The sequence below is a fragment of the Lynx canadensis genome, chromosome F2 (genome assembly GCF_007474595.2).
Source record: "Lynx canadensis isolate LIC74 chromosome F2, mLynCan4.pri.v2, whole genome shotgun sequence".
NCBI lineage: Eukaryota > Metazoa > Chordata > Mammalia > Carnivora > Felidae > Lynx > Lynx canadensis.
This window is the reverse complement of record NC_044320.2, coordinates 66151216-66167575: the sequence shown is the minus strand read 5'-3', so window position 1 is coordinate 66167575 and position 16360 is coordinate 66151216. Positions and strand designations below refer to the sequence as shown.

Here is a 16360-nt window from a genome sequence, read left to right as displayed (position 1 = left end):
AAATACATATTTAAGCTTAAAAATCACCTAAGGGGTACCTGGGTGGCTCAGTGAGTTAAGGGTCTGACTTCAGCTCAGGTCATGATCTATTGTATGGTTCACGAGTTTGAGGCCCGCATCAGCCTCTGTGCTGACAGCTTAGAGCCTGGAGCCTGCTTTGGAGTCTGTGTCTCCCTCGCTCCCTGCCCCTCCCCCACTCACGTTCTGTCTCTCTTTCTCCCTCTAAAAAAAATTTTTTTTAATCACCTAAAACATATTGCTACTCAGAGATAACTGTAGTGTTTTTACTGTGCTTTTTTCTTTAATTTTTCTATAATACATACGTAACTGAACTTTGTATATATATTTTTAAAGTGCTTAATCAAAGGATATTGAGACAGCGTTTTTTACTTTAGAGACAAAATAATAGCCAAAAAGAGTTTCTACATGAAGATCTTTTCTGCAATGTTGAGTGATTTAAAAAAAAAAAAAAAAAGTTTATATTGGAGGCTGGGTGAGGGTTGAATTGCCAGTTCTAGTTGAAATTCTTGGATACCATTATATACATGATCAGCATTTTTTGAGGATGGTACAGATTTGACCGTAGCTATTATGATGGTAACATAACACACACACACATACACACAGAGATGGTTTATATAAACTTCTTAGAGAAATAAGGTCAAATTTTGTTTAGTGAACTACTAATAACTGAAAATCTGAGATTTCTTTCTGTATTTTGATTAAAAGATTATATGGGCCAGAATTAGCTTCTAAATGGGTTTGCTTCTGTAGAACTATTCATAAGAAGGAGGAATGTCAGGGATGTCACCTAACAGCTCAGCCGTGTGGAGATCTGCATGAGTAAAAAGCCATCCTAATGTCATGATGGTTTCATGATTTAAGTAGCCAGAGATTAATTAAGTAGAGTGTTAATATTTGAGTATCTTTCAGTGTAAAGTGTGTTTGGGGCACCTTCCCCCCCCCCCGCTATGATCACTTTCATTCTTTTTCCATCATACACCCCATCTTAAGCTTTTTACAGAAAATTTTCCTTAATATATAGTTGAGTTTTTATCCTTCCCCCTCATTTTTCCTGCATTTCTTTTCCTTTTTTCTTTTTTTCTTATTTCCCCCATTTTCTCTGTCTCTCTGGTTTTCTGTAACTCCTCTAATTCTGCCTCCTGTGGTGACAGGCAAAGCAAAGAACAGGGGAATGGTACCAGTTGTGTTCTTTGAAACCACGGAAGTGAGGTTAAACCTGGCCTGGATTACCCTAAGTTTGAAAACACAGATTCTTTCCTTGTGCTCCTTTTAGAATAAAAGAAAAAACAAAAAGTAAAATACCCAATTTGTAAACATTTTGATCATATAAATGTATTTTTATGAGTGTAGTTTGCATTTAAAATTTTTGTTGTAGAAATTGTTGAACACATACAGAAGTAGAATAGTACTACAAACACAGAAAATAATATAACGTACCATCCAGCTACAGCAGTTACAGATACACGGCCATTCTGGTTTTATCTCTGTCCCTAGCCTGTCCTCTGTAACTTTGAAGCAAATTTAAGACTTCGTATCATTTCATCTGTAAATATTTTTGTATTCATCTCTGAAAAGATCTTTAAAAAATAGGGCACTATTATCACATCTGAATATAATTAACAATAACATCTTAATATCAAATATTCAGTCAGTGCTTATATGACTGGTTGATAAATCTATAAAGTGTCTTTTGGTGACTAAGTTTCCCTCTCCGCCTCTCTTTTCTTTCCTTTATGATTTTTCATTGAAAAAGCAGGGTCAATTGTCTACAGATTTTTCAGTCTGGATTGTGCTGACAGCATACTCATGGTGTAGAGTGATTAATACATTCTTCTATTCTTTGTATTTCCTGACAGTTGGTAGTTAGGGATGTAGTTTATGTGTGTGTGTGGGTTTTTTTTGACGTCAAACTTAAAAATGAGTGTTAATCCACATTTATGACTTTACTGCCCCGCATTTAATGTCTCCAGGGCCAAGTTCTTTGGGGATAAGCAAATCTGATAAACAAATGTATTAAAATATGAATAAGGGGAAGGCTAGAGCAGAAGATATTGAAAGCAAAATTCATCAGGTTTCTTAGAAAACAATTGTCAGTAGCATGTTCATATAGAAAGAACACAAAGGTCACAACTTCTCTTGAGGCAATAAACAGTGAGTAACATGTATTCAAAGCTTATACTCCAGGTTTTTGTCTAAGCACTTAACCTAAATGATTTCCTTTAAGGCTCTCAACAGATGTGTAAGGTAAGTGCTAAAATCATCTCCATTTTACAGACAAGAAAACTGAAGCACAGAAATGTTAAGTAACTTATCCAGGGTCACAAAGATACTAAATGTTCTCTTGGAACAAAATAGGATGATTAGTCAGACTAATGGTATTTTATTGGTATAATTTAATATTGTATATTTGATCATTATATACTTTAAAAGTATGTCTTATTGATGGAATTTCTTGAAAATCAGATTGTAATTTGTTTTGGTACATGTATAACTAGAAGACTTAGAAAATTAAGTTCATATAATGTTATTTTTTTAAATTCTAGTTAAAGAAACAATTTCCTGCTATGGCTCTGAAGATTCCTGCCAAGAGAATATTTGGTGATAACTTTGACCCAGGTAAGCAATAACTTTACAGACCTGCCGTAAGTGATGGTTGAAGTTTGAAGAAGTAGTTAATGTGTTTGTTGTGCTATATAGTAGTACAAGTCTTCACAAAGCTATTTGATCTCATGTTCTATGAAAATAATAGCTCAGGAAGGTGCTCTCTGTGTACCAGGCATTGTTTTAAACACTTAACATGCTTTAATTGATTCAGTGGTCACAAAAATCCTTTGAGGCAGGTGTTCTTATTCTCATCATCGCTCTTCTATAGATAAGGAAACCCAGGTACATTTAGATTAATTAATTTGCCCAGAGTCACAGGTATTAAGTGTCTCATTTATTTTTTTTTTTAATATATATGAAATTTATTGACAAATTGGTTTCCATACAACACCCAGTGCTCATCCCAAAAGGTGCCCTCCTCAATACCCATCACCCACCCTCCCCTCCCTCCCACCCCCCATCAACCCTCAGTTTGTTCTCAGTTTTTAACAGTCTCTTATGCTTTGGCTCTCTCCCACTCTAATCTCTTTTTTTTTTTTTTTTCCTTGCCCTCCCCCATGGGTTCCTGTTAAGTTTCTCAGGATCCACATAAGAGTGAAACCATATGGTATCTGTCTTTCTCTGTATGGCTTATTTCACTTAGCATTACACTCTCCAGTTCCATCCACGTTGCTACAAAAGGCCATATTTCATTTTTTCTCATTGCCACGTAGTATTCCATTGTGTATATAAACCACAGTTTCTTTATCCATTCATCAGTTGATGGACATTTAGGCTCTTTCCATAATTTGGCTATTGTTGAGAGTGCTGCTATGAACATTGGGGTACAAGTGCCCCTATGCATCAGTACTCCTGTATCCCTTGGATAAATTCCTAGCAGTGCTATTGCTGGGTCATAGGGTAGGTCTATTTTTAATTTTCTGAGGAACCTCCACACTGCTTTCCAGAGCGGCTGCACCAATTTGCATTCCCACCAACAGTGCAAGAGGGTTCCCGTTTCTCCACATCCTCTCCAGCATCTATAGTCTCCTGATTTGTTCATTTTGGCCACTCTGACTGGCGTGAGGTGATACCTGAGTGTGGTTTTGATTTGTATTTCCCTGATAAGGAGCGACGCTGAACATCTTTTCATGTGCCTGTTGGCCATCTGGATGTCTTCTTTAGAGAAGTGTCTATTCATGTTTTCTGCCCATTTCTTCACTGGGTTATTTGTTTTTCGGGTGTGGAGTTTGGTGAGCTCTTATAGATTTTGGATACTAGCCCTTTGACTGATATGTCATTTGCAAATATCTTTTCCCATTCCGTTGGTTGCCTTTTAGTTTTGTTGGTTGTTTCCTTTGCTGTGCAGAAGCTTTTTATCTTCATAAGGTCCCAGTAATTCACTTTTGCTTTTAATTCCCTTGCCTTTGGGGATGTGTCGAGTAAGAGATTGCTACAGCTGAGGTCAGAGAGGTCTTTTCCTGCTTTCTCCTCTAAGGTTTTGATGGTTTCCTGTCTCACATTTAGGTCCTTTATCCATTTTGAGTTTATTTTTGTAAATGGTGTGAGAAAGTGGTCTAGTTTCAACCTTCTGCATGTTGCTGTCCAGTTCTCCCAGCACCATTTGTTAAAGAGGCTGTCTTTTTTCCATTGGATGTTCTTTCCTGCTTTGTCAAAGATGAGTTGGCCATACGTTTGTAGGTCTAGTTCTGGGGTTTCTATTCTATTCCATTGGTCTATGTGTCTGTTTTTGTGCCAATACCATGCTGTCTTGATGATTACAGCTTTGTAGTAGAGGCTGAAGTCTGGGATTGTGATGCCTCCTGCTTTGGTCGTCTTCTTCAAAATTCCTTTGGCTATTCGGGGCCTTTTGTGGTTCCATATGAATTTTAGGATTGCTTGTTCTAGTTTCGAGAAGAATGCTGGTGCAATTTTGATTGGGATTGCATTGAATGTGTAGATAGCTTTGGGTAGTATTGACATTTTGACAATATTTATTTTTCCAATCCATGAGCAGGGAATGTCTTTCCATTTCTTTAAATCTTCTTCAATTACCTTCATAAGTTTTCTATAGTTTTCAGCATACAGATCCTTTACATCTTTGGTTAGATTTATTCCTAGGTATTTTATGCTTCTTGGTGCAATTGTGAATGGGATCAGTTTCTTTATTTGTCTTTCTGTTGCTTCGTTGTTAGTGTATAAGAATGCAACTGATTTCTGTACATTGATTTTGTATCCTGCAACTTTGCTGAATTCATGTATCAGTTCTAGCAGACTTTTGGTGGAGTCTATCGGATTTTCCATGTATAATATCATGTCATCTGCAAAAAAGCGAAAGCTTGACTTCATCTTTGCCAATTTTGATGCCTTTGATTTCCTTTTGTTGTCAGATTGCTGATGCTAGCACTTCCAGCACTATGTTAAACAACAGTGGTGAGAGTGGGCATCCCTGTCGTGTTCCTGATCTCAGGGAAAAAGCTCTCAGTTTTTCCCCGTTGAGGATGATGTTAGCTGTGGGCTTTTCATAAATGGCTTTTATGATCTTTAAGTATGTTCCTTCTATCCCGACTTTCTCAAGGGTTTTTATTAAGAAAGGGTGCTGGATTTTGTCAAAGGCCTTTTCTGCATCGATTGCCAGGATCATATGGTTCTTCTCTTTTTTTTTTTGTTAATGTAATGTATCACGTTGATTGATTTGCGAATGTTGAACCAGCCCTGCATCCCAGGAATGAATCCCACTTGATCATGGTGAATAATTCTTTTTATATGCTGTTGAATTCGATTTGCTAGTATCTTATTGAGAATTTTTGCATCCATATTCATCAGGGAAGTGTCTCATTTAAAAGTTAATTCAAGCAGTCTGGCTTCAGGTAAATTTATTGGTCATTAAGGATAATTTGTGTACTTTTCTAACCATGAAGGACATTCTTTGTTACATCCAGAAACATTTATTAAATACATAGTCTGTACACAGCACCTTGCAGGCCTCTGAATGGGATACTAAGATAGTGTCCTATTTACTCTTAGGGAGCTTAATGACACATAGATCTCAGGAGTCTGGAGCTATATGTCTCAAGCCTCAAGCCTGGAACTTTTTTCACTGGAATCCATAATATCAGTCCAGTCACAAATGGCTACATACAGAGAGACAGAAGGAAGGTTCTTTATCTGCCAGATAATCTCCTTATGCAGATTAGAAAAGCCATCTGTGCCACAGGTGAATCCTGACAAGCTAGAGTGCAGTCCATCCTCATCTATCTTACCTCTGTAACTAATTCACTTATAACCTTGTAACCTATTACACCTTTGATTCCTTACATGTGTGCTTTCTTGGCTCACTACTCAAAATATAAGCTCTCACGTCACTTAGGATATCCTAACTGTGCCTCCTGTCTGCAACTTAGCCTTATATCATTTCTTGCCCTCTCAAACCTTTTCACTGTGCCCTGTGGAATTCTGTCCACGATTAACAAACTTCTTTTTATCTTCCATCTTTTTCATATTTCTTTTATACTTTTGCTTTAATTAAACTTAGGTTTTTCCCTGTGGCTGTTTCTCCCTCTCAACTGGAGGCTCTTAATTATTTTATACTTTATGAACCTTAGGATTGGAGAGGCTGCTCACTTTCCCTATCGTAGGTAGAATTTTTTTCTCTTGGGAGAATTTAGCACACTTTATTGTCATTGCCAGTGTGTCTTGTCTAGTTGTAGATTTTATGAACATTGGTACTTTGTCTTTTTTATTGATTTATAGTGCCTGGTAGATCTTAGGTTTTTAGTAAATATTACTTAAATACATGAATTCATTAATAAAGAGAAGCAAATAAAAAGGAAAAAGAGAGAAAGCAAGAGAAGATTGAGTCACCACAACAAAACCAGATAGTACTTTCTGTAGAATTGATTCTATATAGGCCAGTGCCTTTATACTAATTTTGCTTTTAGCTGCAGAACACTTATGTCCCAAGGAAATCTTCCACAGAAAATGTTATGTGTAGAACAAATAAAAATGAGGCTGCTTTGTTGGTACAGCAGTAAAGTATATCTGTGGAGCACAGGTTGAAAACCATCATCATGGGCAACATGTGGGTCTTAGAGTTATTTGGGTGAGGTGAATATGAAATACAACGTGAAACCAACTGTGTGTAATATACAGTAGGCACAGCAGAGAGAAGAGACAGGATGGAGAATGGGAAACTGGGTAAGCGAATATTCCAGTAGTCCTCACGTTAAATAATTAGAACCAGGACTAGGGTGGAAATGGGCTAACAAATGAGTTCATATGTAGGAATTCTTTTAAGGAAAGATCTGTAAGAAATCTTGGTGATTGCTTAAGTAAAGGAGATCTAGAGAAGAGAATGAGAGATAATTGAGGTGTCAGGACTGGGTGAATGAGAGAATTAATTAATTTGAAGTGGCAGAAGGACATCTGAGGAATCCAACTATGTGTTGCTGAATGGAGACTTGAACTCAGGCTGGAGTTCTGGAGAGCCCTTAGTTGAATCCTTATGATAGAATTGTTTCATTTTATCACAGGAAGAAGACAGAGAGATAAAAACCTGCAACTTCCTTCTTTAGGGCAAAATCCCAGATAGAATGCCCTGTAGTATTTATGTTCTGGTAGATTAATTTGATACTAAAAAAAATAGATTTTTATTGAAGAACAATTTGAAATCGATCCAGAGCATATTGTATATGACTTGGCAACAGCGTAATGGACCATATGTCACAGAGATCTGGAAAGCTCTTCATTGGGGAGATCAAATCTAAGCCATACTCAAACAATCACAGAGTGACAAGATGCTCATTTGATTAGGCTTTGGGGAAACAGGCATATTTTGTTAGTGGGAATGATAAGTGGTACAATCCATATAGAAGGGAATTGGGTAGTATTTAGCAAAACTATATATGCATTTCAATGTGACCAGGAAATCACATATCTAGGAATCTGTTCCAAAGATAAACTGCATATGAAATGATGTGTATGTAAGACTGTTTATTGTGGCATTATTCTTAATAGCAAGAACTGGAAACAACTGAAATATCCTTCCAACCTTGGAATATGATGCAGCTTTAAAAAAGAATGAGCAAGCCCTTTGTGCATTATAGTAGAGTGATCTCCAAAACACATTTTTCAGTGGAAAAGACAAAGTACAGATATGTATAATATATCTTTTTTGTATTGGAAAAGGTATAGAAATAATGGAAGAATAAACTGAAAAACTAAAAACTAGTGACTTTAAGGAGTAGGAAGAGGCCAGTGGGAGGCAAATGGGATAGAAGTTAGATGTTCCTGAATAAGTCTTGTTTATAGCTTTGACTTTGGAATGATGTGCATATTTTAAATATATTTAAGAACAAAAATAAAATACAATAATAAAGCGATCTCTAACAAACTGAAGGAAAAAATCTAACTCTATTTTGATTGGTAGTGGAAACATATGGACAATAATTATCTTAAATGACTTCAAAACAGAATTTTTACTGAATAGTCCTCCTGGGATGTATGCTAAGAACAAAAAAGGATGTACAGAAAATTTTACACTGCATCCAACAATCTTATTGTTATAATATGGAATTGTTATTTGGTAATTATGTTACTCTCATGGGAACCAAAGTTTTAAACAAGAAGAAAGAAAAACAGATTTTAAATAAAAATCTTACAATTTTTAACTTAATTTGGAAATACAGTTTGAAGTCATGATTTTTTTTTCATTTTTTTTAATGTTTATTTTTGAGAGAGAGAGAGAGAGAGACAGAGTGTCAGCAGGGGAGGGACAGAGAGAGAGGGAGACACAGAATCCAAAGCAGGCTCCAGGTTCTGAGTTGTCAGCACAGAGCCGGATGTGGGCTCAAACTCATACACTGTGAGATCATGACCTGAGCCAAAGTGGGATGCTTAACCCACTGAACCACGCAGACATCCCATGATTTATTTTTTTCTAAAACAACACATATTTCCTAGCTCTTACCTCTGGAAATGCCTAAAACAGTAACAAATAGCAGTGAACATTCCTAGCGTCCAAGTTGTAATCTCCAAATACCATTTCCCCCTTAAAGCAACCAGAGTTCCATGGGAAAACAGTGATTCTAGATCTGGGGCAAGAAATGTAGAAGATGGCCCTAGGACATCTTGCCTAAAAAGCAATGAAGCCATACAAGGTTACTAAGATTTTATCAAAAGGATGCAGGAACTCAATTGATGGGGCTTTCATTGGCCAAAGATGGAACAGTTAGAGCACAAAGAAAGAATTTGCCCTGTTAACTTACTTCATGCTTGACAGCCATTGTGCAGAGCTTTTCCATATATCTCTCTTGAGTTCTTTTGTGTGTAGCTTAAGAGCATGTCTCCATGTTCTTTTTTTTTCACTTCTTTATTCTGGTGGTTGCCAACATCTATAAAATAAGTTTTACATATTTGAAGGTAGATTTTAAGGGTTATTTCTGCCTATACTTTTCAAAGTTAAAATTTCATTTTCAATTTAAGGATCTTTCCGTAGAGTGCAGAGAGATAGCTATACTCTTTATATTTTGAATGGTTTAATATCAAGCCTTTTGCCAATAGGACCCTAAGGTCAATATATAAACTACGTACTGGGTTTTTTTGAAGTTTAAAAAAAAAAAAGTTTATTTTATCTTAATTATTTTTTAAAAAAGTACAAGGTAATTAAAATCAGTGTGAATCAAGTAAGAAACAGCATATGAATTTTAGAAACTACGAATGTTAGAATATATAATTGTTTAGTTATTTATTCACAAAAACATCAATTAAGTAACTCTCATTACACTGTGTTAAGGGCTAAAGAGGGCTAAGTTTTTTTTAAAGGCATGACCCTTCAGTGGCTTACATAGAAACTGCTTTGGCTGGGTGGCCCAGTTAAGCATCCGACTCTTGATTTCAGTTCAGGTCATGATCTCACAGTTTGTGGTGTCGAGCCCCACATTGGGCTCCACACTGACAGTAGAGAGTCAGCTTGGGATTCTCTCCCTCTCCCTCTGCCCCTCCCCCGCTCACTTGCTCTCCCTCTCTTAAAAAAAAAAAGTTAAAAGAAACCATTTTTATTTCTTTTAACTTTTACTAATTTAAGAGAAATAGGTTCATACGAGATAAAAAGACAATTCCCCATTATTATTCTAGTCTTTGAGTTCTGGTGAGGCCTAGATGTCATACCCAGCTAGTTCTTTATAAAACTTGATGTAGATACCAGTGCCTTACAAAATTTTTCTTGGTGCAATTGTGAATGGGATCAGTTTCTTTATTTGTCTTTCTGTTGCTTCATTATTAGTGTATAAGAATGCAACTGATTTCTGTACATTGATTTTGTATCCTGCTACTTTGCTGAATTCATGTATCAGTTCTAGCAGACTTTTGGTGGAGTCCATCAGATTTTCCATGTATAATATCATGTCATCTGCAAAAAATGAAAGCTTGACTTCATCTTTGCCAATTTTGATGCCTTTGATTTCCTTTTGTTGTCTGATTGCTGATGCTAACACTTCCAACACTATGTTAAACAACAGCGGTGAGAGTGGGCATCCCTGTCGTGTTCCTGATCTCAGGGAAAAAGCTCTCAGTGTTTCCCCATTGAGGATGATGTTAGCTGTGGGCTTTTCATAAATGGCTTTTATGATCTTTAAGTATGTTCCTTCTATCCCGACTTTCTCGAGGGTTTTTATTAAGAAAGGTTGCTGAATTTTGTCAAAGGCCTTTTCTGCATCGATTGACAGGATCATATGGTTCTTTTCTTTTCTTTTATTGTGATGTATCACATTGATTGATTTGCGAATGTTGAACCAGCCCTGCATCCCAGGAATGAATCCCACTTGATCATGGTGAATAATTCTTTTTATATGCTGTTGAATTCGATTTGCTAGTATCTTATTGAGAATTTTTGCATCCATATTCATCAGAGATATGGGCCTGTAGTTCTCTTTTTTTACTGGGTCCCTGTCTGATTTAGGAATCAAAGTAATACTGGCTTCATAGAATGAATCTGGAAGTTTTCCTTCCCTTTCTATTTTTTGGAATAGCTTGAGAAGGATAGGTAATATCTCTGCTTTAAACGTCTGGTAGAACTCCCCTAGGAAGCCATCTGGTCCTGGACTCTTATTTGTTGGGAGATTTTTGATGACTGATTCAATTTCTTTGCTGGTTATGGGTCTGTTCAAGCTTTCTATTTCCTCCTGATTGAGTTTTGGAAGCATGTGGGTGTTCAGGAATTTGTCCATTTCTTCCAGGTTGTCCAGTTTGTTGGCATATAATTTTTCATAGTATTCCCTGATAATTGCTTGTATCTCTGAGGGATTGGTTGTAATAATTCCATTTTCATTCATGATTTTATCTATTTGGGTCATCTCCCTTTTCTTTTTGAGAAGCCTGGCTAGAGGTTTATCAATTTTGTTTATTTTTTCAGAAAACAACTCTTGGTTTCATTGATCTGCTCTACGTTTTTTTTAGATTCTATATTGTTTATTTCTGCTCTGATCTTTATTATTTCTCTTCTTCTGCTGGATTTAGGCTGTATTTGCTGTTCTGCTTCTATTTCCTTTAGGTGTGCTATTAGATTTTGTATTTGGGATTTTTCTTGTTTCTTGAGATAGGCCTGGATTGCAATGTATTTTCCTCTCAGGACTGCCTTCGCTGCATCCCAAAGCATTTGGATTGTTGTATTTTCATTTTCGTTTGTTTCCATATATTTTTAAATTTCTTCTCTAATTGCCTGGTTGACCCACTCATTCTTTAGTAGGGTGTTCTTTAACCTCCATGCTTTTGGAGGTTTTCCAGACTTTTTCCTGTGGTTGATTTCAAGCTTCATAGCATTGTGGTCTGAAAGTATGCATGGTATGATTTCAATGCTTGTATACTTATGAAGGGCTGTTTTGTGACCCAGTATGTGATCTATCTTGGAGAATGTTCCATGTGCACTCGAGAAAAAAGTATATTCTGTTGCTTTGGGATGCAGAGTTCTAAATATATCTGTCAAGTCCATCTGACCCAATGTATCATTCAGGGCCCTTGTTTCTTTATTGACCGTGTGTCTAGATGATCTATCCATTTCTGTAAGTGGAATGTTAAAGTCCCCTGCAATTACCACATTGTTATCAATAAGGTTGCTTATGTTTGTGAGTAATTGTTTTATATATTTGGGGGCTCCTGTATTTGGCACATAGACATTTATAATTGTTAGCTCTTCCTGATGGATAGACCCTGTGATTATTATATAATGCCCTTCTCCATTTCTTGTTACAGCCTTTAATTTAAAGTCTAGTTTGACTGATATAAATATGGCTACTCCAGCTTTCTTTTGGCTTCCGGTGGCATGATAAATAGTTGTCCATCCCCTCACTCTCAATCTGAAGGTGTCCTCAGGTCTAAGATGAGTCTCTTGTAGACAGCAAATAGATGGGTCTTGTTTCTTTATCCATTCTGATACCCTATGTCTTTTGGTTGGCACATTTAGTCCATTTACATTCAGTGTTATTATAGAAAAATATGGGTTTAGAGTCATTGTGATGTCCGTAGGTTTCATGCTTGTAGCGATATCTCTGGTACTTTGTCTCACAGGATCCCCCTTAGGATCTCTTGTAGGGCTGGTTTAGTGGTGACAAATTCCTTCAGTTTTTGTTTGTTTGGGAAGACCTTTATCTCTCCTATTCTAAATGACAGACAGCTGGATAAAGGATTCTCGGCTGCATATTTTTTCTGTTCATCACATTGAAGATCTCCTGCCATTCCTTTCTGGCCTGCCAAGTTTCAGTAGAGAGATCCGTCACGAGTCTTATAGGTCTCCCTTTATATGTTAGAGCACGTTTATCTCTAGCTGCTTTCAGAATTTTCTCTTTATCCTTGTATTTTGCCAGTTTCACTATGATATGTTGTGCAGAAGATCGATTCAAGTTACGTCTGAAGGGAGTTCTCTGTGCCTCTTGGATTTCAATGCCTTTTTCCTTCCCCAGATCTGGGAAGTTCTCAGCTATTATTTCTTCAAGTACACCTTCAGCACCTTTCCCTCTCTCTTCCTCCTCTGGGATACCAATTATGCGTAGATTATTTTTCTTTAGTGCGTCATTTAGTTCTCTAATTTTCCCCTCATACTCCTGGATTTTTTTATCTCTTTTTCTCAGCTTCTTCTTTTTCCATAATTTTATCTTCTAGTTCACCTATTCTCTCCTCTGCCTCTTCAATCCGAGCCGTGGTTGTCTCCATTTTATTTTGCAGTTCATTGATAGCATTTTTTAGCTCCTCCTGGCTGTTCCTTAATCCCTTGATCTCTGTAGCAAGAGATTCTCTGCTGTCCTCTATACTGTTTTCAAGCCCAGCGATTAATTTTGTGACTATTATTCTAAATTCACCTTCTGTTATATTGTTTAAATCATTTTTGATCAGTTCGTTAGCTGTTGTTATTTCCTGGACGTGTTTCTGAGGGGAATTCTTCCGTTTCGTCATTTTGGATAGTCCCTGGAGTGGTGCGGACCTGCAGGGCACTTCCCCTGTGCTGTGGTGTATAACTGGAGTTGGTGGGCGGGGCCGCAGTCAGACCTGATGTCTGCCCCTAGCCCACCGCTGGGGCCACAGTCAGACTGGTGTGTGCCTTCTCTTCCCCTCTCCTAGGGGCGGGATTCACTGTGGGGTGGCGTGGCCCGTCTGGGCTACTTGAACACTGCCAGGCTTGTGGTGCTGGGGATCTGGCGTATTAGCCATTTCGGGAGGGGCCCTGTGGCACTGGGAGAGAGTCAGACCCGCTGGAGGGATGGATCCACAGAAGCACAGCGTTGGGTGTTTGGGCGGTGCAAGCAAGTTCCCTGGCAGGAACTGGTTCCCTTTGGGATTTTGGCTGGGGGATGGGCGAGGGAGATTGAAATTTTTCTTAAATGCTAGTCTCTAGGTAGGGTTGGGAGCCTCTTTTCTGGTATCATAGCAGCTTTTGAAATCTCCATTCCCTTGGTGGGGCTTGAACTCACCAACTGTGAGATCGTGACCTGAGCCAAAGTTGTATGCTTAACCTTGGTATGCCCAATTGTAGTGATTTCTTTAAATTTGTCTTCCACTAAATTTGTCTTCCTTCTATCTTTGAGGATAGATACCATGACTTAGTTAAACATTTTTTTAAATTTCTGGTGCCTTGTACAGTACAAAATGTGTAATAGGTGATTGGTGAACAAATGAATACATGCATGCCATTGGTGAATACAAATGGAACACATGCGTGCCATTTTCAACTAATCACTTGTTCTGGAAAGTCTGCCTAGTACTAGGTTAAAGATTTTAAATATCTCTCACAGAACTTAAATTTTCAAATAGTTGAGGATTCTGAATTAGGTACGTTAATTTCATTAGCCAGTCTTTCTCTTTTTTTCCCTTCTTTTCTGGATGACTTCTATTTCAAATCACAAAATGTTACAGCTAGAAAGAGAGCTTACAGATCATCTAATTCTATCCCCTGCTTGACAGACTACAGAAGGGAGGAGTTTGTGATTATAAAAACAGGCAGTGGTATCTGAGACTCAGTTACATCTAAGACTCTAACTCCAGTGTTGTTTAACTGTGGCAGGCTGTTTTTTAAAATGCTGCTATTGTTATAATAATAGTATAAATAGTATAATAACTATTTATAATAATAATACAATAATGTAATAGTAGTAGCAATAGTAATGATAATAACTGCTATTATTTGAGTTCCTTCCTGTAAAGTAGCTCTTTTACCTCTATTTCATGCATGAGGAAAATAGAGAGTTAGCAAGGTTAAGACACTCCCCAGCCACACAGCTAATAAATGATAGAATTACATTCATCTGGTTTGTTCTCTTTCACTTCACTCTATTGTCTGGTTTATGCATGGTACCTTTAGAAACAAAATTTACAATCTTTTATGTTCATGTTATTTTAAAACGAAAAATTACTTGTTTGGAACATTACAAAAATCTTAACTTTGTTTCCTAATCTGAAAGGTGTGGGTTGAGACTAAAGAATCTCCGTGGTCCCCATGGGCTCTAAAACTCCTTTGATGATGAAAATAGGTCACTCTGGCCACCAGTAGCAGTATTAGCACTAAAACTCTAGGTTTCCTCAAGTCAAGAGTTTGATGATGTTTTTACCCTATCCTGTGATATTGGAAATTGGGTCCTCCTGGTTCATTTTCTTGAAGCAGTGAAATGACAGAGAAATCGGTATAGGTCAGTTTCATACTTACTGTGGAGACTGAAGCTTTCATTTTGTCTAAACATTGAGTTCTTTTCAGTCTCTAACTGAAACTTCTTGAATGACAACAGATACATTCATATAAGTTCTTAGAGAGATTTTTAAAAATATCTCTTTCCAACTATAATTCTTAAAGATAATATGTCAGCTTTATGTAAACTTTTGGAATTTATCCAGTAATGAGCTTGTTAGCCATTTCAGTTTTACCTGGAATTTTTTCAGATATTTGCATGCTTAATGTTGATCTAAAAATTAAGTGTGGAATTTCCCCTAAACTCTGACCACTGTAGGCCTCTTTTTCCATTTATTGACTTCTTTGTTTTCTTATGTCAGGCTTTCTATAGGGCCTTTAAAACTTTCAAATCAGTAATGGAAGTGGAAAGCACTTAGCCACAGCATAGGACGTAGTTCACAAAGGAAGGAAAATTACAGTTGGTCTCCCAATATAAAATGTACTTTTAGTAAGTCTCCGTAGAACAATTTAAAGCTGTTTCCTTACAATCATTAGATTTTCTCTAAATATTTCAAATGTAGTCATTCATTTTAGTTTTCTCCCTTATGTTAACTTACTAAGCTCAGTTCCTGAAAAATAACTGTTTCAAGTATAGTTTCTAATGTAAACCTTGCATATGTTTTACTGTCTTGTGATAACAAAGAATGCCCTTGGAAGAGTTTTATAAGATACTTTCCTGAGGGGGTGCCTGGGTGGCTCAGTCGGTTGAGTGTCCGACTTCGGCTCAGGTCATGATCTCACGGTTCGTGGGTTTGAGCCCCGCATTGGACTCTGTGCTGACAGCTCAGAGCCTGTAGCCTGCTTCAGATTCTGTCTTCCCCTCTCTCTCTGTCCTTCCCCTGCTCACACTCTGTCAGTCTCTCTCTTGAAAAATAAATAAAAACATTAAAAAAAATTTTTTTTAAAGATACGTTCCTGAAATTCTTCAAGAAATTCACAGTTGAACAAGAAGAAAATACTAAGTGCATCTGGTCTAAGAGACCAGATCTAATTTCTATTTGTTCTTTTATAGCCATACCTTACATTTAAGAAATGGAAATAAACCTATGTGACTAGAAACAACCTATAATTTTGGTGTCAAACGCTATACATTAAAAGCTTTATTGAGTAAAAATAATTGTATTGAACCAAAACTCATTTTTAAGTTGAATATTGTTTCCAGATTTTATTGAGACGTTCACCAAGTGTCCTATTTTTCCATTTTTAGAGTATATCTCTTAAGAATCAGGATTTAGGATGATGGATTTTTAACCCCACAACAACAAATAACAAAACCATGAAAGTAGTTAAAGATTGTGTTATCTCTTCCAGGCATTCTACTGTAAACTTATATGCGTTCTCTCAATCCTATAACAGAATTACTAGGTATAAATGTTATCCTCATTTTACAAGTAAGGATTTAAGTCTTCGGTTCAACGTCAGTTAGCTAGCAAATAGCAGAAACAAGATATTTGAATTAAGTTTTCTATTTCCAAGAAACTTTTGTGCTTAACCTTTATTGCTAAAACTACTCTTGCATGGTCCTTAACTATCAATAGTACAGAC

The 16360-nt window shown here is 36.9% G+C and overlaps 1 protein-coding gene across 6 annotated transcripts in view; it reads left to right on the top strand.

Moving 5' to 3' along the window:
- Positions 1–16360, top strand: part of LOC115506181 (serine/threonine-protein kinase Sgk3) — a 150812-nt gene that overhangs the window by 85267 nt on the left and 49185 nt on the right. For all 6 annotated transcript variants that reach the window (XM_030304064.1, XM_030304062.2, XM_030304061.1 and 3 more), the window contains one exon: positions 2568–2640. In XM_030304064.1, coding sequence (XP_030159924.1) covers positions 2568–2640 — 73 coding nt within the window. The remainder of the gene's footprint in view (positions 1–2567; positions 2641–16360) is intronic.